Source organism: Dromiciops gliroides, chromosome 1, assembly GCF_019393635.1.
Source record: "Dromiciops gliroides isolate mDroGli1 chromosome 1, mDroGli1.pri, whole genome shotgun sequence".
Lineage (NCBI taxonomy): Eukaryota > Metazoa > Chordata > Mammalia > Microbiotheria > Microbiotheriidae > Dromiciops > Dromiciops gliroides.
Genome location: NC_057861.1, coordinates 581162711 through 581189157, shown reverse-complemented (window position 1 = coordinate 581189157; position 26447 = coordinate 581162711). Strand labels below are relative to the sequence as shown.

The 26447-nt window shown below is 37.5% G+C and overlaps 1 protein-coding gene across 2 annotated transcripts in view; it reads right to left on the bottom strand.

Annotated features, from left to right (window-relative positions):
- MUSK (muscle associated receptor tyrosine kinase) overlaps window positions 1–26447 on the bottom strand; it is a 176254-nt gene that overhangs the window by 48022 nt on the left and 101785 nt on the right. The window contains exons 6-7 of one of the 2 annotated variants that reach the window (XM_043975878.1): window positions 13807–13836; window positions 9346–9470 (exon numbers count right to left, since the gene is read on the bottom strand). In XM_043975878.1, the coding sequence (XP_043831813.1) occupies window positions 9346–9470; window positions 13807–13836 (155 nt within the window). The remainder of the gene's footprint in view (window positions 1–9345; window positions 9471–13806; window positions 13837–26447) is intronic. The other variant, XM_043975879.1, reaches the window with a different exon arrangement.

Below are 26447 nucleotides of genomic sequence, written 5' to 3'. Positions count from 1 at the left end.
ACATTGAAAGAAATCTCTTTGAACTCAGGAAGGTCTAGGTTCAAGGTCTGCCTTTGATATATATAGAGAGGCTCTGTGACACAAGGCAGGTTATTTAATCTCTAAGTCTAACTCCTTAAGAGTAGGAGCCGCAGAGACAGAGTTAGAAAGGTTCCTTCTAGGTTTAAATCTATGATAACTCATCTACTCTATCCCAATGGAATTAATGTTGTCTTGCAGATTGGTTCCAGAAGCATTTCCATACAAAGAAGATAGTCACTGAGAATATGGAGATTGGCTAGCCAGGAAAGAGGGGTGAAGCAGAGTGGGGGGGAATGGAGAATTCCAGTTTGAGTTTTTAAGAGTTGTCTAGTATACTGGTGGATCGCCAATATTTAGTGCTGCTGCCATTAGAGCTTCCATTCAATGTATAGTTTGACATTCACTTTTTTATTTTTAAAAAATCATTGTTTTTTTTAAAGATTCCCAATGAACTTTCATAAGACTTTGTAAATTTGTAAATTTATCATCATCTATATTGTATTATTTTTGTTGTTGTTGTTGTTGTTTTTTTAGTGAGGCAATTGGGGTTAAGTGACTTGCCCAGGGTCACACAGCTAGTAAGTGTTAAGTGTCTGGGGCCGGATTTGAACTCAGGTCCTCCTGAATCCAGGGCCAGTGCTCTATCCACTGTGCCACCTAGCTGCCCCTCATCTATTTTGTATTAATTACTGTCTTTGGCTCTGATCTCCTGTAGAGAACTATAATAGATTTTAAACTCCCTCAAGGAAAAAGGCTGTCACTTAACTTTTTATTTTAAAAATATTTCATGGGTGGGGGAAAGGAAAGGAAAGAGAAGGACATTTATTAAACAACTACTATGTGCTAGGCATTATGCTAAGAACTTAACAAATATCTCATCTGATCCTTACAACAGCCCTGGGGGGGATAGGTGCTATTATTAACCCACTGTAGAGCAGAGGAAACTGAGGCAGAGGTTAAGGAATGCCCATGGTCACACAGCTACTAAGTGTCTGAAACTAGATTTGAACACAGGTCTTCCTGACTCCAAGCCCTGTACCTTTATTTGCATGCTGGCCCTCCTATTAGGGAGAATCTTTTCTTTCTTTCTTTTTTTTGTAGGACAATGGGGGTTAAGTGACTTGCCCAGGGTCACACAGCTAGTAAGTGTCAAGTGTCTGAGGCCAGATTTGAACTCAGGTACTCCTGAATACAAGGCTGGTGCTTTATCCACTGTGCCATCTAGCTGCCCCTCTAAGTAAACAATTTAGATAAAGCAAGCCACTATTCCCTTTACAAAAGCTTCCTGTAAATAGCTTCTCTGGGGGTATTTAAGACATAAATGAATTTATTTGGAGGTTTGTTTACACAGACTTTTAAAGAACCTGCACAGTGGGTAAGAACAATAAGGATTAATTAAACACCAACTATGTGCAAGATACTGTGCTTTCATCTACTAGTAAAACAAGAAACATTGGTATTGTTCCCATGCTCCTTCATTGAAATGGTTCAAATATTTTAGATATGGCAACTGTGATAATTTGAACTTCTTGAGAATTGGCTTGTTTTGTGGTTTTCTAACAATATGAACCTATGTAATTTTTCCCTTTCTTTGTATTCTCAGGTCTTAGTACAGTGCCTAGCACATTGTAAATGCTTAATAAATGTTTGTTGATTTAACTTAGATGACAACTATGGAACATGCTATACCTCCTAGGAAAGGTTGAGAAATGTATCTAAGAGGTAGAGAGAAACAAGTTTCAGTGGCCTGAAAATTGGCCTTAGGCCCTATTAATAACATTAGTTTAATCAGAGCTAGAATGAGAAAAAAAATGCCTTTTTATTTAAAAAAGCATGCTTAATATCCAATGTAATAAGTGTAGTTTGATGATGAATTACAGAATGTGTTAAAATATTGTAAACTCGGTGCCAAATTATATAAAGCAAGTGATTTTTAGGAAAAGACAGGCATATTATTTATGAAGATGTAAAAATTTGGAAGTTTTGTCATAATAAATGTTACTTGGCTTTAGAAAATATGAATCTTGCTAAAATTGTTTTACATGTAATTTGGGGAAAATAAAATTCTAAATAAATGGAAAAAAGAAAATATGACCCTATAACTCAATCTCAAGCTGGGTTGGTGACATGAAGCAGGGTAGGACAATGAGAAAGGACTCTGAATTCAGAGGAAGAAGAGCTGAGTTCAGGTTCAAAACCTCTCCTTTGCTAACATGCAATTCATGTAATTCTTTTGTAACCACAGTTTCATCATTTGTGGAATAAAGGGGCTGGACTTGATGACCCCCATGAGACCCCTTAAATATTTAAATGTATGAGAATATTATCCGTTTTCTCCATATTGTGAGAATAAGACTATCTTCCACTCAAAGCTCACCCATACACACAACTGCTCATGAAAAATTAATGAAAACTCAACGAACAGGAGGTGTACGGTTTGTTAAATTCCACCAGGGTCTGCCATCTGGTATTCCTGTAGTCTTTGGCACATCCATAGGTTTCTAGGTTGGCCACAGATGTCCAAAGGTTTAGTTTATGGGTTGTTTTCACAGCATGATCAACATAGGTGAGAAAAGGGGTGTTTATGTTTTTGGAGACTGTGGCTTTGGAACTTCAAGAGATAAAGCTACTGGTGATCAGCTTCAACTCGGGCCTAGGCTGATTCACTGGTTGCTCCTTGCCCAAGTTCCCTGTTCTTCCCCTTCTCTACTCTCACCAGGCAGTATCAGATCTGTGAACTCAACTATGTATTTCCCAGTGGAAACTGGGGGTATGCTACTGTTGTGGCTGCTTCCTTACCAATAGATATTTGCAATGAGTTTAATTTCTTGTACTTTGAGGTAGTATTGGCTCATACAAGCTCCATTTTCTTTTGGTCCTAGGTAGCTTTACCCAGTGTAAAACTTGGCTATAATATGACTGTCTCTAACCAGAAGGACTCTGGATGTACTCTCAACTTCTTTCCTGGAGGAGATCTACTGTTTGTCTGCCGAATTCTTATTTTAGTATTTGGAGTCCTGAGATTGTCCTGTCTCTTTCCCTAGCAATACCTTGGCTTATTAGGTTTTGGCTTTAATTAGCAAGCCAAAGAAGTCCAAACCATGATTAAACATAACATCCCTCTATTTTAGCAAATAATCTTAGAATCTCAGAGACAGAAAATCCTTAGGGATAATCTAATCAAGTAGTCTCTAGCTACCATTGTATTTTTAAATTTTTTATTATTCATCATTTTTGTACCATTGCCATACGAATCTTTGTTTCTTTTCACCGATTGCACAGTTATCTGGGGGGAAAAGGGACAAAATTTGGTGGGTTATAAGAAGCCTGTGGGCTGACTACCTAAAATTTTGAGATTACAAATCTCACCCTTTTGTTCTACAGATGTGGAATGTGGGGCTCAGAGAACCTCAAACACATCCTAATTGGTCTCTCTGCATTCAGGTTCTCCCTCCCCTAATCCATTCTCTACCTAGTTGCCAAACTGATATTCCTAAAATGCAGGTCTGAACATATCTTTGATGTGCTCAAGAAGCCTCGGTGACTCCCTACTGCATTTAGGATTAAGTACAATCTCCTATGTTTGGCACTTTAAAACTCTTCACAACTTTGACTCAGCCGGTTTCTCAGGTTGGGATATATATGCATATATGCGTATATATAGCGCTGTCCAGTTTGTTCCCATCTCCCTATTTTACAACTGAATGGAGATAGCCCTGGATGCAATTGGGGTTAAGTGACTTGCCCAAGATCACACAGCTTAGTAAGTATCTGAGGTGAGATTTGAACTCAAGTCTTCTTAAGTCCAGGGTCAGTGCTCCATCTACTATGCCACCTAGCTGCCTCCCACAAATGAGGAAACTAAAGTTTAAAGAGATTAGTTAACTGCCCTAGGATTCCTAGGTTGTCAATGATAGAGGCTAGGTTTTGAACCAAGGTCCTTTGACTCAGAGGCCAGTCATCTTTCCACTGGATTAGTGTATCTTTCCTCCATGCTTTGATCCTGGACTAGATAATAAACTCCTTTAGGATAGGGACTAGCTCATTTTTACCTTCATATTTCCACTGCCTGAAGAGTGCCTGGCACATAGTGGACATTTAATAAATTCTTGTGTATCACTTGAAAGAGGGAAAGGGGCATGCTCAAGGCATCTCAGCTAGTTAAGTGGTTCCACTAGAAATAGAACCCAGGTCTTCTGACCCCAGTTTTCATTCCCCCTATAGTATAGTAGAACAGTTTGTAAATGCAACCCTCCCTTCCTTCCTGTGAAAGACTTTATATAACCCCTTGGCAGAGAGGATTAGAATGGAAAATGACCTTGATAATTTGAAGAAAATAGCATCAACAGACTCAGACTATTGGGCTCCACTCCTCCAAGAATCTGTTATTTACAAGGACAGTAGTTATTTACTTAGAGAGTAGAAATTTCTTCATGGATTGCCTTGCCATTGTGCACAGAGATGGGAGCTCACCTAAGAAGCGGGCAGAGGAACTTTACAAATATAAGATGAAGGAGTGGCTTTGTGCAAGTGTAAGAGAAAAAAATGGGCACTGGAAGAAGGTCATATTCAGAAGACAAAAAAGCAAAGTGGAACTATTATTGAAATGATGTGACCAGAAGTCCTTCATTAGGCAGGGCTGTTCCAGAATTTTATTTCCTGTCCTGGATGGAAAAAACATCTTTCAAAGTCCTGAATTGACATTTTTTTGTTAACCCATGGGCCTTATTTACTTCATGCCCCCTCTCCCTTTTTCTTCCATCAGTCTCCTGTTTCTTCTCCTCTTCCTCCTCCTTCTTCTTTTCCTCCTTCTCTTCCTCCTCCTGGGACCTTGTGAGCTTAGCTTGCTTGGTCCCCTTTATGAGACTCCTCCTTATTATGGAAAGCGTGGGTGCTCTCATTAGGACTATGACTGCAGCCAGAGTGGAGATTGTCCTTCCTGGAAAGTCTTCTGAGGGGCACACCCTGCTGGGCAGCCTCCTTCCCAATTCTTCCACTCCCTTCCCTGCTTTGTCCCAGCTGCCTTGGCTGGGCTGAGACCTGGACACTAATGTGTTGAAGAAAAAGCCACGCTGGGATGAGTAAACAGAATTGCAACATGTAGGAGCCAGGAAGCAGTCCTTCTCCCACCCTGATTTTTCAGCGTTTGTTGGCTTTTTATTAGAGCATGGAATTGATTTGTAAGAGTTGTGACTTTTGTGAAATAGGAATAGCTTATTAAGGGTCCAAAGAGAGTAACTAAGCTGATGAAGAGGGTAGGTCATGGGTCCTGTAAGAAAAATTATGGGAATAAGAGTTGTTTCTTACACATGATACTGCATCTCCGTTCTCCGTGATTTTGTCTTGCTTTCCCCCATACTTGGAATGTATTCTCTCCTCACCTCTACTTCTTAGGATTTTTTGTTTCCTTTAAGTGCCGCCTTGTATATAAAGCCTTCTTTGATTTTGTCAGCAGCAATTGCCTTGCCTCTTCAAAGCACTTTGTATTTAAAAAATAATTTTTTTGCATATACCTCTATGTATATATGTTGTGTCCTGGATAAAATATGTGCTCCTTAAAGGTAGGTATAATATCAATTTTTGTATCCCTAGCACCTGGCATATTTAATAAATGCTTATTGATTGATTATTTTGCCTAGAGAAGAGAAAACCAGGGAAGGAAATTTACAAGAATGTGAAGGAAATTTAGACCCCCCCCACATGCAGAATTAATATTCATATTGTATTGAATCTGAATGATACCATAAGACCTCAAACATATTCTTTGCATTGCTACAATGTCTGAAATTTCCACTAATACAGTTACTCCTTGGGATAGGGTTCCAACTCCACTAATTTGTCAATAAGCATTAATCGAGTGTCTACTATTATGTGCCAGGTATCATCCCAAACATTGGGGATACCAAAAAAAAGACAAAAGAGGAGCTCACCGTCTAAAGATGTATAGATGACATATACTGGAATCAATTGAAGATAGTCAACAGAGAGAAGGCACTAGCATTAAATGGAACTGAGAAAAGCCAAGCTTAAGCCACAGAAACTAGGAAGTAGAGATGAGAAAGGAGAGAATTCCAGGCCCACAATACAAGCAAGGGAAAATGCCCAGAGTTGGTATCAAGTTCAACAAGAGCAAGGAGGCCAGTGTCATTAGATTGCAGAGTTTGTGTGTTTTGGGGAAGAACTGTATATTGGATGGTGGAACAAGGTGTAATAAGATAAGAAAAGACTAAGTTATGAAAAGCTTTAAAATCCACATAGAAGATATTATATGCAATCCTGGAGGCAAGCGAGAGTTATTGGAGTTGATTAAATAGAGGGATGACATGATCAGACTTGTGCTTTAGGAAGATCAATTTGATAGCTAAGTAAAGGATGAATTGAAGTGGGGAAAGACTTGTGGCAGGGAGATCGACCTGTAGACTAGTGCTATAGTCTAGGCATGAGGTGAAGAAGGTCTGAAATAGGGTGATGGCAGTGTCAGAGGAGAGAAGGGGACATATATGATATACATTATGAAGGTAGAAATGACAAGACTTGACAACTGATTGAATATGGGGGCTGGTGGTAAGAGAGATGAATTGAAGATGATACCTACATTATGAACCCATGTGATTGCAGGGATGATAGTACTCTTGACAATAATAGAGAAGTTAGGAAAAGGAGAGGAGAAAGATAATGAGTTCAATTTTGGACTTAATGAGATTAAGAGATCTATAAAACGTCTAGTTCAAGATACTGAAGTTGGAGTAGTTGGAGATGTGAGGCTAAAGGCTGGGAGAGAACTCAAGCTGGACAAGTCAGCTACATAGTGATGATAGTTGAATTCACTGGGAATGGAGAAAAGGCCATGGGGTAACAAAAAAAATGTCAATGCAGGACTTTCTGAGAGGGCAGAACTGAATTCAGTGTTCCATATAAGGTCTTGTGGGGTAGGAGTATGCTGGAAGCTTTGCCCTCTATTCATGCAGCCCCACATTGTATTAGCTTTTTTGACTGCCATATCATAATGCTTATTCATATTGAACTTAATGCAGTCCACTAAACCCCTATATTTTGAAAAATTATCAACTGCCATCTATCTGTGTCTCCCCTACCCCATTATAGGGCAGCTGAGTGGTGCAGTGCATAGAGCACTGCTCCTGAAGTTGGGAGGACCTGAGTTCAAATCTCACCTCAGACACTTACTAGCTATGTGACCCTGGGCTGGTCACTTGACCCCAATTGCCTCAAACATCTGGGGCCATCTCCAATCATCCTAATTGTGTATATTGCCACTGGACCCAGATGGCTCTGGAGGAGAAAGTGAGATAGGTGACTTTGCACAGCCCTCCCTCACTTAAATCCATTTCACTGCAAGTCATGACATTACCCTGATGTCATGGTCCTCTTGGAAAAAGAATGACAAACAACCCCACTATACTTTTGAAATTAATTTTTTGTACCCAAGTGTAAGAATTTACATTTATCCCCTTTGAATGTCATTTTATTAGATTCAGCCCAAAACTCTACTCTGTTAAGGCACCTTTTGGATCCTGATTGTCATCTGATGTGTTTGGGATCTTTTCTAGCCTCAGGTCTTTTGCAAATTTGATGAGCATATCATCTATGCCTTTCTTCAAATCAGTAATGAAATTGTTCTCTTAGATTTTTCCCCATTTCTGAAAGGACAGGGTAAGATTAAATATCTCTAAAGCTTCTTCAGCCTTTAAGGTTCTATGATTCTAAGATTACCCATTGAGCACAAAATGAGAAGAAATAGAGAAGACTCAGGGGATTTAGATAGGACATTAGAGACGACTTTAAAACTGAAAGAACTTTGAGTTACTGGAATCAATTTCCATGGAAAATCTCTAGAGATTTTGAGAATGAGATGCTTTAGCTGGAATTTATCTTAAAGCCGAAGAAGGAAAAGATCAATCTTGAGGCCACCACTCAAGCCTTCTCATTCAACATCAATATTAAGCCTTTCATAAAGATCCATTCTAACAGCCTGTAATATTGGCTCTCTCTGGAAACAGGAACATTTAAGTACTATCTGTAATAGTGACACCTTGTGGCGACCAGTTACTACTACAGTTCATGATTCAAATGTTAATCTCTATTTGAATCCCAACTTCAAACTCCCTCTTCTAATAGTTTAGTTTCTCATGATACTGTACTCATACTTCTTTTCTCCCCTACCCTTTACTCCAGCCCGCTCTATGTAGCTTCATTCTATCCACTTATTGCTTTGAACTCCTGTTTTTTTATCTCATGAGGTCATGTTTTAGAACTAAGTTTCCACAACAGTTCTTATTACTTGTAATCATCTCATAGTTATAGAATTAGAAGGAACGTCAAGAAGTCAATAGTTCCATCATTGCAGAATCATAGATTTATAGTTTTAAATTGCCTTAGTGACCATCAAATACAACAACCTCATTTTACAGATGAGGAAACTGAGGCATAGATAGGTTAAATGACCTAACCAGGGTTATATAATTACTAAGTGTCTGGGGCTGAGCATTTACTCAACTGGCATTTATTTATTTTTTAAAACTTAAAACACAAATGTGTTTTCTTGTTCATGGATAAGAATGGGCATTTTTTTGGGGGGGGGCAATGAGGGTTAAGTGACTTGCCCAGGGTCACACAGCTAGTAAGTGTCAAGTGTACAAGGCTGGATTTGAACTCAGGTCCTCCTGAATCCAGGGCCAGTGCTCTATCCACTGTGCCACCTAGCTGCCCCACATGTGATCTTTAAAATCAGACTCATTGACTTAACTTTCTAGAGCCCCAGTTTCCTCAAATGTAAAATGGGAATAGCAATAATAATAACTATCCTCACTACCTAATGTTTTTTTTTAAAAGGATGAAATTATATAATACACAAAGAATAATAATAGTTAACATTTATATAGCATTTACTATGTGCCAGGCACATAGGACCGTACAATTATTCTCTCATTTTGATCCTCACAATTCTGGGAGGTAGGTAAGAATTTAACTTGCCCAGTGGCAATACAGAGAAGAACAGCAAAGGAAAGCAGAGAACCCAAGGCTTCCAGCCTCCTTTAGCAGTGGATGGGTCTTTGAAACATTATATAAAGGATAGTTATTTCTACTATTTACTATTATAACAGTATCAGTCTCCTAACATATTATGCCAAACAATGATTTCAATGATATTGACTACTCAAGGCTTGGTAAAGCCAAAGAATAAAGAAATGAATGTTAGCCTTTGAATAACTACAGAGTGTTGTATGATTGCTACCAACCCACAATGCATCCTGAAAGCCAGTAGCCAAGCTTCCCTAACCATGGAAACATAGAAATGGCACTCACGGCATTTCCATTTTCAAGCCATGTGATAGTAGGGACTGGAATGCCTGTTGCAGTACAGCGTAGGGTCACTACGGAGCCAAAGGTGACATTGTGGGATTCGGGAGCCCGCAGAATTCTGGCAAACACTGTTAAGGAGATAGAGAAGCCACATGACTATTCTGAAAGTACATCTTCGACCAAAGCTCCAAGGAATTAGCTGCATGCTTCTAAAAGAAAAATATCCCAATATCCACAAGTTACAACAGGAAGGAAGATAACAAGGAAATGAGTTGATGACTATTGAGAAAAGAACAAATACAAACAACCCAGAATTGAGGCCTGGGGTTAGGGGGGCAGGGGGAAGCAGGAGAAAATGACTCCTGTTCCTTGCCCCAGCTGAACTCCTTTTGGCTTCATTGAGATTTCTTCCATGATGCCAGTACTGATGTTGCTGCTAACTAAACAGTATGACTCAAGTTCAGTATACAATATATCAGTTCCTAATGACAGAATTGTTAGAGCTGGAAGACACCCTGGTGATCATCTAGACTAGCCCAGGCATTTTACAGACAGAGACACTGAGGCCCATGGAGATGAAATGACTTGCCCAAGGTCATAGAACTACTTAATAGTGAAGCTGAGGTCTACTGATTCCCAGTTCAGTTTCTAAACTACAATGTTTCAGAAGAATCTTTTCTGATACTACTGGTCCAACTGAAACTCCTGCTCCTAGTTTAAAGTCTCCAGAAAGTGGCTGCTATGACTCTATCAGAATCCATGAGGACTTCCAGAGCTATAACTCACACTTTTCTCCTATTTTCTGTATGGAAAAGCAACTAAATTAAAAGCTTAATTAGCTTTTACAAAGGTATTACAAAGATGGTATGGTAGGAATAGTTGGCACAAAACATGCCCCCTCAAAAGCCTGGGATATATTGTCCCCAAAACACATATGGATATTAAATGCAAGTTGTGATGCACTTATGTAAGATTCATGTGTGGCCTGAATGTCCTTTCTTCAGTCCAGAGATGACATTCTTATCCAGTCATACTTCTTAAAACTGCCTTTCTCTGGAGGTTACTATATTTCTGCATCTCTCTGACCTCAGTGTGACTCTTCTCTTGTATGGATATGTTGTCTCCTATTGGTCGAGTTTCTTTGATTATAACTTGATATACTTTCTGATCCTGGTCCAGTTTCTTCAATGACACAGTCACTAGTGGGAGGGGAATAGGAGAGAGAAACTTTTATACACACAAGGGTGGTTCTTTCCCACTGAAGTAGAACTGTTCACTCCCAAACTTGGACCGACCAACACAAGACTGAGCTCATTCCCTGGACTATCATTTTTATATGCTGGCCCAGTGTTGTGTTTGAGTCTTTTGGCCAGTCATAAGATATTTCTTCCATTGTGTCAACTGGTCAAAACACCATAATCCTTTCAAGCTGGTTTGCACCTTTTTGGTGGGCATCATATGCCCAATTTTCTACTACTTTGTCATCATCATTAGTAGATGCAGAAAGAATGATATAAGACTGACAACCACTTTAACTTTTAAAAAACTGGTTGCATTGTGTCACCATAGTCACACAATCTAGTCTCTGATAGCCAATATTCTGGTAATCTCTGTACCTAGCTGTGTTTTTCCTGGGAAAGCAAATACCCTTTTGCTAGGGTCTTAGCTAAAGTTTTTCCACCTTGCTATAACTTACCAGAGATCATGTTCTCCTGGCATAGCCTTCCAGAACGTAAGGTCACCTCCATACCACAATACGCATGGCTCCTATGATATCTAGATCATTATCCTTTATAAAAGGATGTATATGTAAAGTCTGTCTGTCTGTCTCTCTCAGCAGTGTATATGGAAGGTATAGAGTACCTGTGATTTTAACTCGAGACCTGAGTAAAAATCGAGCCTCAAAACACTCCTTAGGGGCAGCTAGGTGGCGCAGTGGATAGAGTACCAGCCCTGGAGTCAGGAGGATCTGAGTTCAAATTCGGACTCAGACACTTAACACTTACTAGCTGTGTGACTCTAGGCAAGTCACTTAACCCCAATTGCCTCACCAACCCAACCCCCCCCAAAACACTCCTTAGCTGTGTGACCTTGGACAAGTCATTTAACCTCAGACTGCCTCAGTTTCCTAATCTGTAAAATTGGGATAATAAAAGCACCTGCCTCCCAGGATTGCTGTGCAGATCAAAGCATTTAGTAAAGCATTTAGCAGAGTGTCTGGCATATAGTAGGTGCTACATAAATGTTATCCATATCATCATCATTATATGTTAAAGTCTATTATTATGTATATCATCTGCTGTTATATGGTAGGCATGTCTGTGAGGTGGCAGTGACAAGATGGCATAATGAACAGAGAGCTGGTTCCCAAATCAGAAAGAGGTAAATTTAATTTCACCTCTGTCACCTATGGGCTGTATGATGTTGAGTAAATTACAAGGAAGGTGGCCACCTCCACACTGTGAGAGGAAATTTCTTCTCTGAAGTTCCCTCCCTATCAATGAAATCAGAAGTCTAGTCCCTATCCTAATTCTATATATATATATGATAGACTTTATCTTGATAAAAATATACTATTTCAGTGAAAATAAGCAATAATAGCTAACATTTATATAGTACTTACTATATGCCATGCACTAAGCTAACTCTCTGCAATTATTACTTTATTTGGTCCTCCCAATAACCCCTGTGAGGTAGGTGTGACTCTTATCCCATATGTATACATGTATATATTTTTGTGTATGATAGAACATAAACAATATTTCCCCCCAAGACTTGTTAAAGATCTCAGCAATTCACTATATCATGTTTCTTCTCGGCTGATAAGTGACTTGGTTTGGGTTATAAGAAGCAAAGGTAGGTAATATATCTATATCTACTGGTATATATATCATGCTTTCTAATACTTTCATTTTCCCTTATAAAATCCATTTATAAGTCCTAGTCCCCATATTTTGGTAAAGTTTTTTTTTTCTTTTGTTGAGAGCCAGTAGGCTCAGGCTGCCCATGGTAGTTTGCATAAATGAAATCCGAAATAATGTTTGAACAGCTAAGATCTCAGGATTGTTCAGTATCCTGGTAACTTTGTGCAACTGATTAATAGAGTAACCATGGTTTGTTGGTGGAGTGGAAGTAGAAAGTCAAAATTTTTCCCTGAGCAATAGCTTAGTAATATTATTTTCCCAAATAGAAAAACAAAGTTCATGTGAATTAAACTTTATCCTGGTCTCTTCTCATATGTAAATCAAGGGAACTGGAGTAGAGTATCTCTCAAGTGTCTATTTCAGGTCTGATAAAATTTACACAGACAATAGGGACTGAGATTTTTCTGTCTCAATTTCTCATTTTCATCCCCATACCCAATATCTTAAGTCAGAATTAGATAATCCTGTAGCAACAATCATTCAAAGCATTCAATATTTAGACCTTTCAAAAATGACTCTAATTAAATCTATATGGTATTCAGTGGGCAAAGTTGTAAATTATTTCCCACAATGCATAGCTCCAAGAAGGTATATATAAATATCCATTGAGAAATGAGGAGACCATGACTCTGGAACTTATGACTTTTGTGATACAATGATGTTGAAATATTAATTTTTACATTGTATATCCCTGCTTTTCTGCTTTCTTCACAACATATGAAACTGCAGGAGAGACCCTTAATGAACATAATTTCAAGTAGCAAGAGTTACATAATTAAAGCACATGAAACTTGTTTCCATATTTTTGCTCATTCAAGTGAAAGGTGAGTGAAAACTAGTGCCAGGTCATTCTTTGCAAGGTGACTGGCCAGGATAACTGTTATGCTGAAGCAGTTATTCCTAATCTTGTATTTGTGATTATACATACATAAATACATATATTATGTATAAATCTAATAGCACCATGAAATGGTTTTGCCCTGTATTTCATTTGGCTACCTTAACTAAAATGAACATTTGAGGATTCATTTATTTTTTGAAAATTTCATGAGAGGCTCTCTTGAAATAATTAAAGATACTCTGGGATGTTTCAAAACCAGTGTTGGGAATTACCATCTAATATTTCTCCCCAGGGAAGTTAGCCTACCAAGTACCTTTGGCCAAACTTGAAATTTCCCTTCCAACTTGTGTGGGATTTATATGCACATACTGATTCAATTTTTACATTACCTTGCATTTCCAGAGTTCCTGGCACTAAACAGTATTTCTGCTGACCTGGCTTTTTCTTGAGAACTTTTAACTTCCAAGTAGCAAATTATTTCATCAAGCAGCCAATCGAACAATACCATGTTAAATCATTGGCACTCTATATTTTCCCATAAACAGTAAAGTGCTTAGTGCCAGGAACAAAGGAAATACCCCTCAGGAATAAGTTTCTTATCAAAATATGCCTCTCAGAGTGGTTCATCAGGACAGCAGATGCAAAATGATTCAGAAGGATTATGAGTTAAACAGAAAGTAGGATAGAAAGAACAAATACCTTTCGTATCTTGCTCAGGTTCGTTTTCTTCTATTATTAAAAAGAAAATAAAACAAAAAGCAGGTTATAAAAAAACCAACTCAGGTCTTTTGGTAAGGGGGAAAAAGCCCAAATATATTGCAAGAAATGATCATTCTTACTTTACTGCTTTGATGAACTGGGAAGATTCAGAGAAATCATCTTGTAACAAGGAAACCTTTGTCTGAAAATTTCTTTCCACAAGGTTATTAAAGCATGCTTTCTGCCCTTTTTCAAAAGGGAAACTAATGCAGTCAGAGGGAAATTTTAACCTTTTCCAAATAAAACCATTTAATCAATTGTAATTCTGAATGGCACTGCCTTTTGCTGGAGCTGACTTTTCCTACACTGACCATATATAGTCTTTCATATGCCCACTTCATTGAATTCCTTATAGTAATCATTTCAGTCATTCTTCCTCTTGAAGGTGTCAATGATCTCATTCCCATTTTGATAGTTTTCTTCATTTCTTAGCTCAGCTTCTCCTCTTACATGACCTCTCCATAAAGTCAGCAATGCTGAATGTGTGTTCTCAAAAGATCATTTCTATGGCAATAGGCTTATGTTATGACAAACACATTTTAGGGGGTTTCTGTAGAATAAAGCATAAATAACTAATAACAATTCTCAGCACTCCATCAAAAAAAAGATTTAAAAAAAAATCAATACCTCCCTGGGAAAGTCCCTGAGGGGAAAAATGACAAAGAACAAAATTGGCACTTGTATATAATAAGTTGAGAGTGCAATGATTTTTTTTTAAAAAAACCTCTAAACCAAATTATTCCCTTTATGGATCCTTAATATAAATTGAAGGATCAGGTCTAGTCCCAACAAATGTCTTTGTTCTGAAAGCTTGTAAACCAAGGCCTTGCCTGAAGTCATTGATAGCCATTGTATCAACTTTCATTTCCAAGAACAGCAGATGAAAGTATAAAGTTTACTAGGAAACTTCAGTGGATCTGGGACCTTATCTATATGGGAACTCTCTGGATCAGTGTAAATGGCAATCTATTTGTACCTTCTTTCCCTTTTGATTCTTGTTTATATGCTTCCATAAAGCAAGCACAGGAGATCTATCTATAAGGCTAAAAGCCATTTTTCTAGATGAAAAAGACTTTTTTGGTTGCCAGGGCAACAATTTGGCAGTCCATCTGCAATCCTTCTCTCTTTCTTCATGACTCTTCTACCTCTCTTTGTGGTCATACAAATAACTGATAATGTTTTGCACCGCTTCTGGTAAAGAAGTCATCATTGATGACATGGTACAACCCATTCAAACCCATGATACAACTTTTTGTTGAACTTTGGGCCACAGAAATTTTGATTTTTGTAAAACTGTGATCTTCCACAATTTACACTTGTATGGCATTATGGGGAGATCATTGGCATTTGAAAAAAGAGAGAGAAGTTTGGGGGTAGTACCCAAAGTGATTCAGAACAGTTTCTTCCTCCTCATTAATGCTGAGTTCAAATAATTGTCCATTTGTAGTTCCTAGCCTACATACATGTACTGATGAACTCAGTGGGTTTTTCATTCAACTGAAAGTCAAAATTGATATACTATGTATATTATATATTATATTATATAAATTGATATACTATGTATATTATATGTATATATACATATATATATATGTATACACACACACACACAAATACACATACATGTATCATTTTTCCTGTTCAGCCACTGATGGATTGTATATCTCTGGAGTAGCATCTATCAAGGAATTTCATATGATCTTACACATAAATGAGAGACATCTTGTTGGAGAAAAGCCCTTAGAAATGTGTTTTGCACTAGAGAATCAAATGCTCTTTTGAAGAAAAGTTTTAAAGTAGAATCTTGTTTTCCTTTAGCTCTCAATTATTGGTATGATTTGAAAAAATGGTCTGCTGCATAAAGTTTTCTTTTTTTTTTTAACGAAAGCTTGTCTGATTCCTTCTAATATTATCATTGAAGATACCATCAATGTCTGCCATGGCTATATTTTACTTAGATTATATAGAGATGGGGAAAGTAGACATATATATATATATATATATATGTATATATTAGTAATTCCTAATCTTTTTGATTGCCTTTTTTTGGGAGTAATAATATCAATTCATATCTTTTCCATTCTTTGGTGTCTACATAATGTCATGAGTACCTTATTTGAGATCTTGAAAATTGATCTTGAATTAAAATTAGTCTTCACCATAGATTTTTTTTTGCCTCTGTGTTTATTCAGGTCCAACAAAGATTTATTCAGCATGTATTATATTATGTCTAGTGTTTCCTGACTTTATCTTCTTTAGTATCACTTCTATTTCCTCATATAGCATAGCAGATACTAAGATATTAAAGTCCCGATGCAGTGGTGGCATTAGAACCAACTAGGAAACTAGATGACTTTACAAATGAGATGGCCTAGAAATGTCCTTGGTACAATGTGGCTTAGTTTCTTCTCATGTTAGGCTCTTTGTGGGCTTTTTTCTCTCCACTATAAAAGGTTTTTGAGGCATTTCTACACATAATCTTCCATCCCTAATGTTCTTCAAATTTGTTTATAATCTCTAGGGTATTGCCCTTGTCTACCATATCTCCCTATCTGGCAAGGGGCTTGAATGTATCATGGCTGAGGTTCTTTTGGCCTCCTCATTTTGGTAAGAATCAGTAAACTTTGTTAAGAAAATATTCTAGCCATGGCCAGTGGTTTTTTTTAATCCATTTTTCATTTTTCAGACTCAACAGTTAATTGAAATAACTTAGGAGTTATTTATTATAATTGCACATAATAATTTTTAAATTTTTAGCCTTTATTTTGACTTGGTATTAAATTTGATGTTTGCTCCAAAAGTGAAGACTACACACTGTCTGTAATTCTGAAATGTCCCCTGCTCAACAATTAGTTGTTTCTTCTCTGTTGAGATACACTCAATTCCATTTGGGGGTGATATTCTTTAATGTTTATGATATATAAGTTGTAAATTATATATTATCATATATTATAAATTATCTATATTTTATGTTTTGTGGTAATCATCAAGCCCTTGGTCTGTCTCATGTTTAATTCCAAATCACTTTTTTTTTTTGGTTACCTCTCCCAGTGACCCCTTTTGCCCTCAAGTCACTGAATAAGATATACAGATTTAGGAGACATTATTCATTTTCTGAATAGATGTTGGCACATAAACTGTAATTGTCATCATGGTGGGCTTTTGTTTCTGCTATTCATGAACACCGTGAGATGAAATGACAAGTGTCCCATGGAATATTTCTCATAGTACTTGGGCACATGATAAAAACAATCCTTCAAATGTCCTCATTTATGTCCCATTTTTCTATTTATATGAAACTTCTCTATGTCTTCTGGTTTCATTTATAATTTCAATTTCAATACAGACTTGGTTCAGCTTTCCAATAATCCATTAACTAATTGGTCAATGGACAAAATTATTGTATTTAGAGCAGCAACAATTATATTAATGTTTGTAGGCTGAAAACTGTGTGGCAGATGATTTGCTCTAGTACAATAATCAAAAGTCTTTTCAGCTTTAACTGAATCTTTCAGAACTCTTGCTCTGGAGGCACTGCTTTCAGGAACCCTGTCTCATGTCCACACTAGGATACAGCACAGGAATGGGATTTGGTGGAGGTGCAAACTTTCAGTCAGAAAAAGTCTTAATTATTCCCTAATGCTGAATGAGGAGTCAGTAGACCCAAGTATCACTATGGCTTTCCTGCTAGATAATTTCTCCCTCTCATTCAGATTTTTTTGAATATTCCTAGTGATGGAGATCTTACTAATTTTAAAGGTAGCCCATTCCTTGTTCTCATTATTATAAAGATTTTGAAATATAGCAAGAGGGATACAACACAGACACAAATATGCAAGGCCCCATAAAAACTGTAAGTGCCCCTATTCATGTCCCAAGCAGGATATGGCTTATGTTGTATAGAGGGAATTCTTAGTTATGTGGACGTGATTACATTCCACTGGCATAGTGATCATGAGTGACTATGTCAGTGGAATGGAAAATTTGACAGGTCTATACACCTGGAAAAGTCTTTGAGCATGGTCCTGGAAGCTTGCTATGTTTGCTCTTTAAGCACTAGCATTGCTAAATACAGAGAGGTCCATTAGCAGAGATTTGGCCACCAAGGATGTTTTGGTTAATTTTTCTGGCCGCAAGATGGATAAAAATACAAAATGTGATTTTGGTTTTGTGCAGTCTCCTCCAATGGCAGAAAAGGTATAAGAGTTTGCTAAGAATCACAGTTAGGTAACATGCAAACATTAATTTAACTTGCTACTCTTAAAATGTGACCTTTATCCAGTAACCAACCAGCTGACAAGAACCAAACCACGTCTATATTGATTTTTCACTGTAAATGAGACAAAATAGGAAAGCTCACCAATGTTCCTCTGAGAGATGACCACAGAAGTTGGCAGATATGTTTTCATAATGCATCCAAAGGCAACACAAAACATAATTTCATAGGATGCTTGTTTAAAGAGACCACCATGAAGATAATTGCAGCTTGTATACCAGAATCAAGCAAAGGATGTTGAAACAGAATGATTCTCTCCTGGGAACTAAGGAACTCGGTAGTTTCTGTCTTCACTGTAAGGGTAAGCACCTGGGAGAAAGATGAAAATCAAATTGGGAAATGTGGTTCACAATAAGGAAATGAAAAGGGCCAAAAGTGTGTGGATTGCCTCACATGGCATGAATGTGCTAGGGCCAGCTCAGACTGTTTCACAATAGCTGGTTGTTAATTTTCAATGTGAGCATTTATACCTTAGAAATCAGCAAATGACATAAATCAAGGCTTAATTTGTTTTGCTGCTTGTGTAAATAATAGAGTGATGGAGAAAATGTTAATAATAGAGATAGAACTAAAGTGTATTGGACATACTTATTTTTGGAGAGCCAACTGTTAAATATTAGCACACTTCTCACATCTATATTTTTTGAATACTAACTTTGAGAGAGATCTGAAAGGTACTGGACATGGTTAATACTTAATGATGTTACTAATAAAAATGAAGTGACAATAGAGAGTAAACAATTGGTTATATGTAGACAGAAGTCATTTCAGAATTGGCTGGCTGTAAGTAGTTAGAGTAATTGGTTAAAATAGGAATAAAGGGAGAAAAAGAATAAAGACTGGAGCAAAGTGTATGTGGTTACAACAGCTACAACCAGATAAATTTAAATAAGGAGCCAATTCCAAGAAGTTGAAAATGGATTAAAATAAGACTCTTGATTCTAACAGTCACCATTTCTTTGGAAAGTTTAACCTATATAAAACAGTTGCCATAGTCAGGAGGCTAAAAGAACCCAGAAACTACCTTAGCAAGAGGGGTGTGTGTGTGTGTGTGTGTGTGTGTGTGTGTGTGTGTGTGTGTGTGTGTGTAATGAATATCCTTGCCCAGTGGAGAGATGGTATCCATAGGCAATCCTGGTTTAGAGCACAAGCTTATGTGCAAAACAGAGGATTATTTGTAGTTATAGAGAATGATATTAGAGGATTTGGTTAGTATCTAAAACAAAAACAAAATCATGAAAATACTGTAAGAAAAATAAACGGACATGAATGAGGACGAGTATGGGGCATTTCAATATTTATCTATTCTCACTGGTAATTATAACTACCATATTTGCCTCTTCAGTGAGATGTATACTTATTTAAAGAGATTTATTTAACAATATCCATTAGAAAAACAAAGTGGAAGAATTAATTTTGTTTGAATTATGAAATTTGGCTGTAAATAGCCCACTGAGTTACTCTCTCTCCTCTCTCCCTCCCTCTCCCTCCCTCCTTCTCTGTCCCTCCCTCTCCCTCCCTCCCTCCCTCATCTCTCTCTCTCTCTCTCTCACACATACACACACACACACACACACACACACACACACACACTACCCCCTTTAGACAGTGAATGAGACCCAAAACTGAACAGGAGGAGATTATGCCATACCACATTTGGGAAACTGCATTGATTTCATTAGTCCTAAGCTGCAACCTATGACAAAAACCCACCTTAATGTCTAATAGTTATATCATGGATATTACCATCTAAAAAGAAATCGAAATTGCAGGTACCCCAAAGGGTAATGGGAAAAATGCAAGGTCAATTTAAATAAGCAGCAGCATATTATAAAATATGGGTACCCAACGTGGGTACCCATTAAATCACAAAAGGGGTTGGTTAGTCATAAAACAAGAATGAGGGAAAACAGGTAGATTGCCCAAGTGCCAAACTGGCACCTTTGACATATTAAAAAAATAGAGGAAAGCTTCCATTGATCTAAGTGGATACATTATAGAGGATTGACTTATATAAAGACATAGGAGGAATTGAACAGAGTGAGAAAGTTGCAATCTTCAGTACTATAGAAAACTCCCATACTCATGAGATCATAGATCCATCAAAATATTTAAGTAACTATCATGCATAATATAATATAATCATTACCTAAGTGAAATATAAAATGCTGGAGCAGGTCAAAGGAATGGAAGATGATTTTTAACAAAGGGGAATCAGGGAAGTGAATTGGGCCTCAAAGTGTTCGCCATTTTTCCAAAGGCAATTATGAGTATGTGCAGGGGTATACCAGGAATGGGGAATAGTGAGGGTAAAGATTGAAAGGTATGAGATGAGTGCAAGAAACAACCAACAGTTTGGCTAGAAGGTAGTGCCAAATAGTCTAGAAAACACTCCAGGTTAAGAATGGCCAAATATATAGAGAAAAGAACCAAATTTATAAGAATATAAGCAATTTACCAATTGATAAATGGGCAAAGGATATGGATAGGCAGTTTTCAGATGAAAAAATGCTCTAAATCACTATTGATTAGAGAAATGCAAATTAAAACAATTCTGAGGTACCATCTTACACCCATCACATTGTCTAATATGGCAGAAAAGGGAAATGGTAAATGTTGGAGAAGATGTGGGAAAACTGGGACATTAATACATTGTTGTTGGAGTTGTGAACTGATCCAAACATTCTGGAGAACAATTTGGAACTATGCCCAAAGGGCTATAAAACTGTGCATATCCTTTAACCCAACAATACTACTACTAGGTCTGTATCTCAAAGAGATCATAAAAAAGGGAAAAAGACCCACAAGGACAAGATATTTATATCAGCTCGTTTTGTGGCAGCAAAGAATTGGAAGTTGAGGGGATGCCTATTAATTGGGGATATATTGTGATATATGAACGTGATGGAATACTACTGTGCAATAAGAAATGATTAGCAGGCAGATTTCAGAAAAACCTGGAAAGACTTAAATGAACTGCTGATGCTGAGTGAAGTGAGTAGAACATTTTACAAAGTAACAGCAACACTGCGTGATGACCAACTATGATAGACTCAGCTCTTCTCGGCAATTCCAAAAACAAAGACAATTCCAAAAGATTCATGATGGAAAATGCTCTCCACATCCAGAGAAAGAACTATGGAGTCTGAATGCAGATCAAAGCATACTATTTTCCCCTTTTTTTGGTTTTTTCTTTCTCATGGCTTTTCTCTTTCGTTCTGATTCTTCTTTCACAATGTGACTAATGTGGAAATTTGTTTAACATGATTATACATGTATAACCTATATCAGATTGCTTGCTGTCTTAAGGAAGGGGGAGGAAAGGGAGAGAGAGAAAAAAATTTGGAACTCAAAATCTTATAAAAATCAATGTTGAAAACTATCTTTATATATAATTAGAAAAAATAAAATACTTTTAAGTGGAAAAAAAGAACGGCCTTGAATGATAGGCTAAGGAATTTGTACTTTATTCTTCAAGGAATAAAGAGTCTTTAGAGGGTTTTGAACAAAGGAATAGAATTATCAGATGTGTGCATAAAGATGATTAATCGGGCATCTATATGAAGCATACATCATTTAAAAGTTGGCATGACCACTCTAGGCCTAAACTTAATGCATGGTCATGCATGGGAGTAATTCTCTTAGAGGAATGCATGCAGTGGTTAATTAATTCAAAATCTATTTGAACAATTTTTCCCCATTTAGTTAGGTTAGCACACCCAAAATGCACAATTATCTTGGCCATAATTCACCCCACCTCAGACAATATTGTACTCCCTTGTTCCCAGCAGGTCACCATGTTGATGTGTAACTGGGTGTGAACACCATTTCCTCATAATAAACTGCAGCCCAGATCTTGAATAGCTAGTACCATAGTGCCAGCCACTATGCTAGAACAAAATGCATAATCAATGATCCTGGCTGGAACAGTTGAAATTATTTTTTCCTCTTTCTGTTTTGAATTAATGAATGAAAAGCATTTATTATGGGCTAAGCACTAAGGATACAAATGCAAAATGTAAACAGTATTTGCCTTCAAGAAGTTTACAATCAAATGAGAAAACAACACTTATGGGGGATGGTAGCCAGGGAAGGAAATTCTGATTTGATTTGAGTAGTCATGAAATGCTGAGTGGAACAATAGAGTAGTTTTTTAACATATTATTTTCAGAGGCTATGGTGATTTTACTTTTAATGTTTGAACTGTATAGACATACATTGTAAGTGTCTTTAAAATTCTGGCTCTGCCTCTACTTGTGTATCTTTGCCTGTGACAGATCACTTAACCTCTCTGGGCCTCAGTTTCCTCATCTGTTAAAAGAAGGTATTAGACTAGATGATGTTCTAAGGTCCCTTCTAGCTTTAAATCCATCTTTCTCTGATTCTCCTGAGCCATCTTCCTATTCTCTTCCTTGTTCATATTGTCAGAAATTGTAGAATAATAATACCCAGAACTCACTAGACCCTGACATCAGAAAGCATCTTTCATGATTTCAAGCACATTCCACCATAAGCACTACATCAAGACACTGAGATAAATCCTAAAAAAGATAAGAAGAGATGACAACTCCCTACACCTCCACCCTTTCCCCTTCTTTCTATGACATTATGCCTACTGGAATTAGGGCTACCTGACTCTAATATTTTTGAATGGCTTTCATAAATGTATTTATTATATTTTCTTCAAGCTACTTTGCCTATTTATGCTTATTATAAATATTATCTTTTACCACCACTGAATGTCTCAGACACGTTCAGATTCCTGTGAAGAGAATTTTTAGGAAAGCTCAAGGTGTAGAAAAGAAATATGGAAAGAGTTTAGGGAAATGTTTGGATAAATAAAAATAATCCAATTGCTGTTGACCTCAGAATAAGTCATAAGAAAAACCTAAATCTCTGCACTCAGGATGATACAAATCATGATATCTGGCACCAATTTATCATGTGGTGAGATCATATAAAGGCGAGTAGGATACTCTGGTGATATTTTATCAGTAAGGTGACCCAGTGGGAAAAGATCTGGCTTGGCAGAAATAACTTAGAAATAGATCTGGAAGTCAGTAGTGAAGTGTTGTTATTTATAAAATCATGAGATGTATCAAAAGGACTTATGCTATGGAAGAATTAGAAAGACACTTCTCTACTACACTCAAGAACTATACAATATTTATGAAATTCTTTTGGAGAGGGGGACAAATTTCACCAATCCTGCAGAGAAACTAAAGAATATTGTATCTAAATGCTGACGTAGTTTACCCTGACTCCTTGAAAACTCCATGATTTAATGTGGAACTCCTTCCACTGGTGCAGACCTTCACCCCTCCCTATTTTATGAGTCACTATAGCCAAAATCTTTACTACCAGGTAGCAAGCCTTCTACAGATGAGTCATTTACAATTCAGGTTATCCTCAATAACACAATTAATTGCTGGGCCCAAATATAAAGCTGTCCTTTCTTGATAAGACCAAATATCTTGTGTTCTGATTTTTTAATCCTCAGAAACCTCCATTGTGCATTAAGATATCAAAGTGGTACTTCAGTGGAAGACATAAACAGAAGAATTGCAGTATGGTGTAAAGAATGGATTTGCTATGAGAGGACTTAGGTTCAAAGTCCAGTGATGCTACTTACTACCTGTGTGACCTTGGACAAATCACTTCATCTCCTTGATTTCAGCTTTCCCTATAAAATATGAAGGTTGAACCGGATGACCTCTATGAATGTTCCTGTATATTTACTGTTTGTGTTGGGGGGGGTGCATTTAGAGAGGATAAAGGCTAAGAATATGCCTTTAGTGCTGGATATGTGTATAATGTGTTCATAGGAATAGAAATTTAGAACTGAAAGTTCTATGAAGTCATCTAGGGCAACCCCTCATTTTACAGATGAGGAAACTGAGGCCCAGAGACATTAAATGACACATTTACTATCACTTTTATTTTTTAGGACCCACTCCTGGGGTTGGGGGCAGGAGGAGCTTAGTTAGGGACAATAACTCCTGGCTTTATATAAAGAAGTGATTGCCTCACTAGCTAAGGGCTAAGGAAAGGTGTTCAGTTTGAGTGTTGGGTTAGAACAGCTATTAGACGGGGTCCCCCCTGGATGGGTCCACCTGGGACCATAAGTTCAGAATGAGAGAACTGAATGAGAGGAGGGAAAAGATAAAATGATGTTAAGTATAGACTGAGGAAGGTTCTGTGGTTCTGTGCTACCAGATAGCTAGCTAGCTAGCCTACACAGCACAGAGGCAAGGGGTGACTTCTTCATCAAAGGCTAAACTTCATGGTAAATATCACTTAAATCCATGGCATTTCTGCTTTGATTAGGCAGAGAAGGGTTGGGGTGAAGAAAGTCCCATTGCTCTGCTCTCCACACAGTGCCTGGGTTCTGGGGACCTCAGTAAAATATAGATAAGGTATCAAGTTGAAAACCGAAGCAATCACTAATGAACCAAGACCACGGCTATCTGATGGAGAAAAATAGTAGGACTACAGGTTATATACCCAATAGCACCATAGGATGTTATAAAAATACTTAAAATATTCTTTAAAACAAAATAAATTATAATGCCTATCACACCATATTGGGGGAGGGTTAGGAGTATAGGCTCAGAATGCACAAATAGAGACTATCATGAGACATTTAGAAATGATCGAGAACCACCATTAAGTTAGTATACTGACTAATGTTTGTGTGACGTATCAAGCAAAGCCATTTCTCAACCGTGAAGATTTCACATCACACGTGCACTGCTCCTGGACACTAAAAATAGATGGCACAAATAAGGCTAAACTAACCAGGAGTAAAAATGAAAATAGATAGCTTATATCCTGTGTGACCACATAAAGCCTATGTATTACAGATGCTCATTTCTGTTTACAGAATGAGAAACTGGATCAAAGGACACATTAATAATGGGCCCAAATTTCCTTTCTGCGGAAGTGAATAAGGAAATCCTTCTCATGCCAACAGTAGTCATGAATTTATGTTTATGGAGAAGGCACAGAGGTTACAGAATATTGCTTTGGTCTCTCTGCCAGCGAAGTCAGATCTGGATATAGCAGGCATCTACAACAAAAGTAACCCTTCTTGGCAATGACCTTTTCTTAGCGTCTCTGAAAATAAATCCAAAAAGATCCTCAGAAACTCTAAGATGGTTGGAAGAGTAACTTGCTTTCTTTATTGCTCACATGTGACCACTGGTATTTTGGATGTGACATTAAATTATAGGGGCTGAAGGTGGATGAAGCAATGACTGATTTCCTTTTGCCCCTAATTGCCTTGGAGCAATCGTCTTAATAAGAAGAGACCCCCAGTTACCACTTGTTCCTGCTGTACCTAGCGACACATTCCAATTTCCCCTTGTCTTTAAAATTCATCAGATCTCATAATAGGAGACTTTCTTATGATCTGCTTCAGGCTACTTATGGCTCTAACCCTTTGCTTTCAGCTGATTTCAGGGAGATCTAATATTGCAAAGCTTCTTAAACTGTAGGTCGTGACCCCACATGGGGTCATTAAACTGAATGTGGAGGTCATGAAAAACTTGGCAATAGTAAAAGGTCATGTATATCTATTTTATATACCTACACACTCGGGGCCATGAAAAATTTTCTGGGATGAAAAGGAGTTGTGAGGGGCAGCTAGATGGCACGGTGGATAGAGCACCGGCCCTGGAGTCAGGAGTACCTGAGTTCAAATTCGGCCTCAGACACTTAAAACTTACTAGCTGTGTGACTCTGGGCAAGTCACTTAACCCCAATTGCCTCACTTAAATTAAAAAAAAAAAGGGAGTTGTGAGTAGAAAAAGTTTAAAAAGCCCTGTAATAGTGAATTATTCTATTTTTCACATTCAATGTTGTAATAGTATTGGACTCCTCCCTGTTGACCACTATCAGCTTATCTTTTTCCTCTTTCTTGTCTCTGTGAATGTTACCCCTTAGTCCCCAATGGTCTCTCCTCACATCTCCCCTCACTAAAATCCTTCCCTTCTTTCAGGACCCTACTTCATCTGTAAAGACTTCCTTGATTTCTTCCTCCTTCCCTTTACTGACCCCTTCCTCCAGCCACAAGTTATCTTTCATGCTTTGAATCTGCCATACCACTCTGGACATTTCCTATGGATTTAGAACAAATCATAGTTATTTGTACATTTGCTTCTTTTGCTTTTTCATTTGTATTGGTCAAATCTGTGATTTTATTATTTTAGCGAACTTCCGGGGCAGGGGGACCCTACTTTTAACCTACCTAACAATTTAGATAGGCAACTCATCAGTAATTTAACTGGTGTGTGTGTGTGTGAGA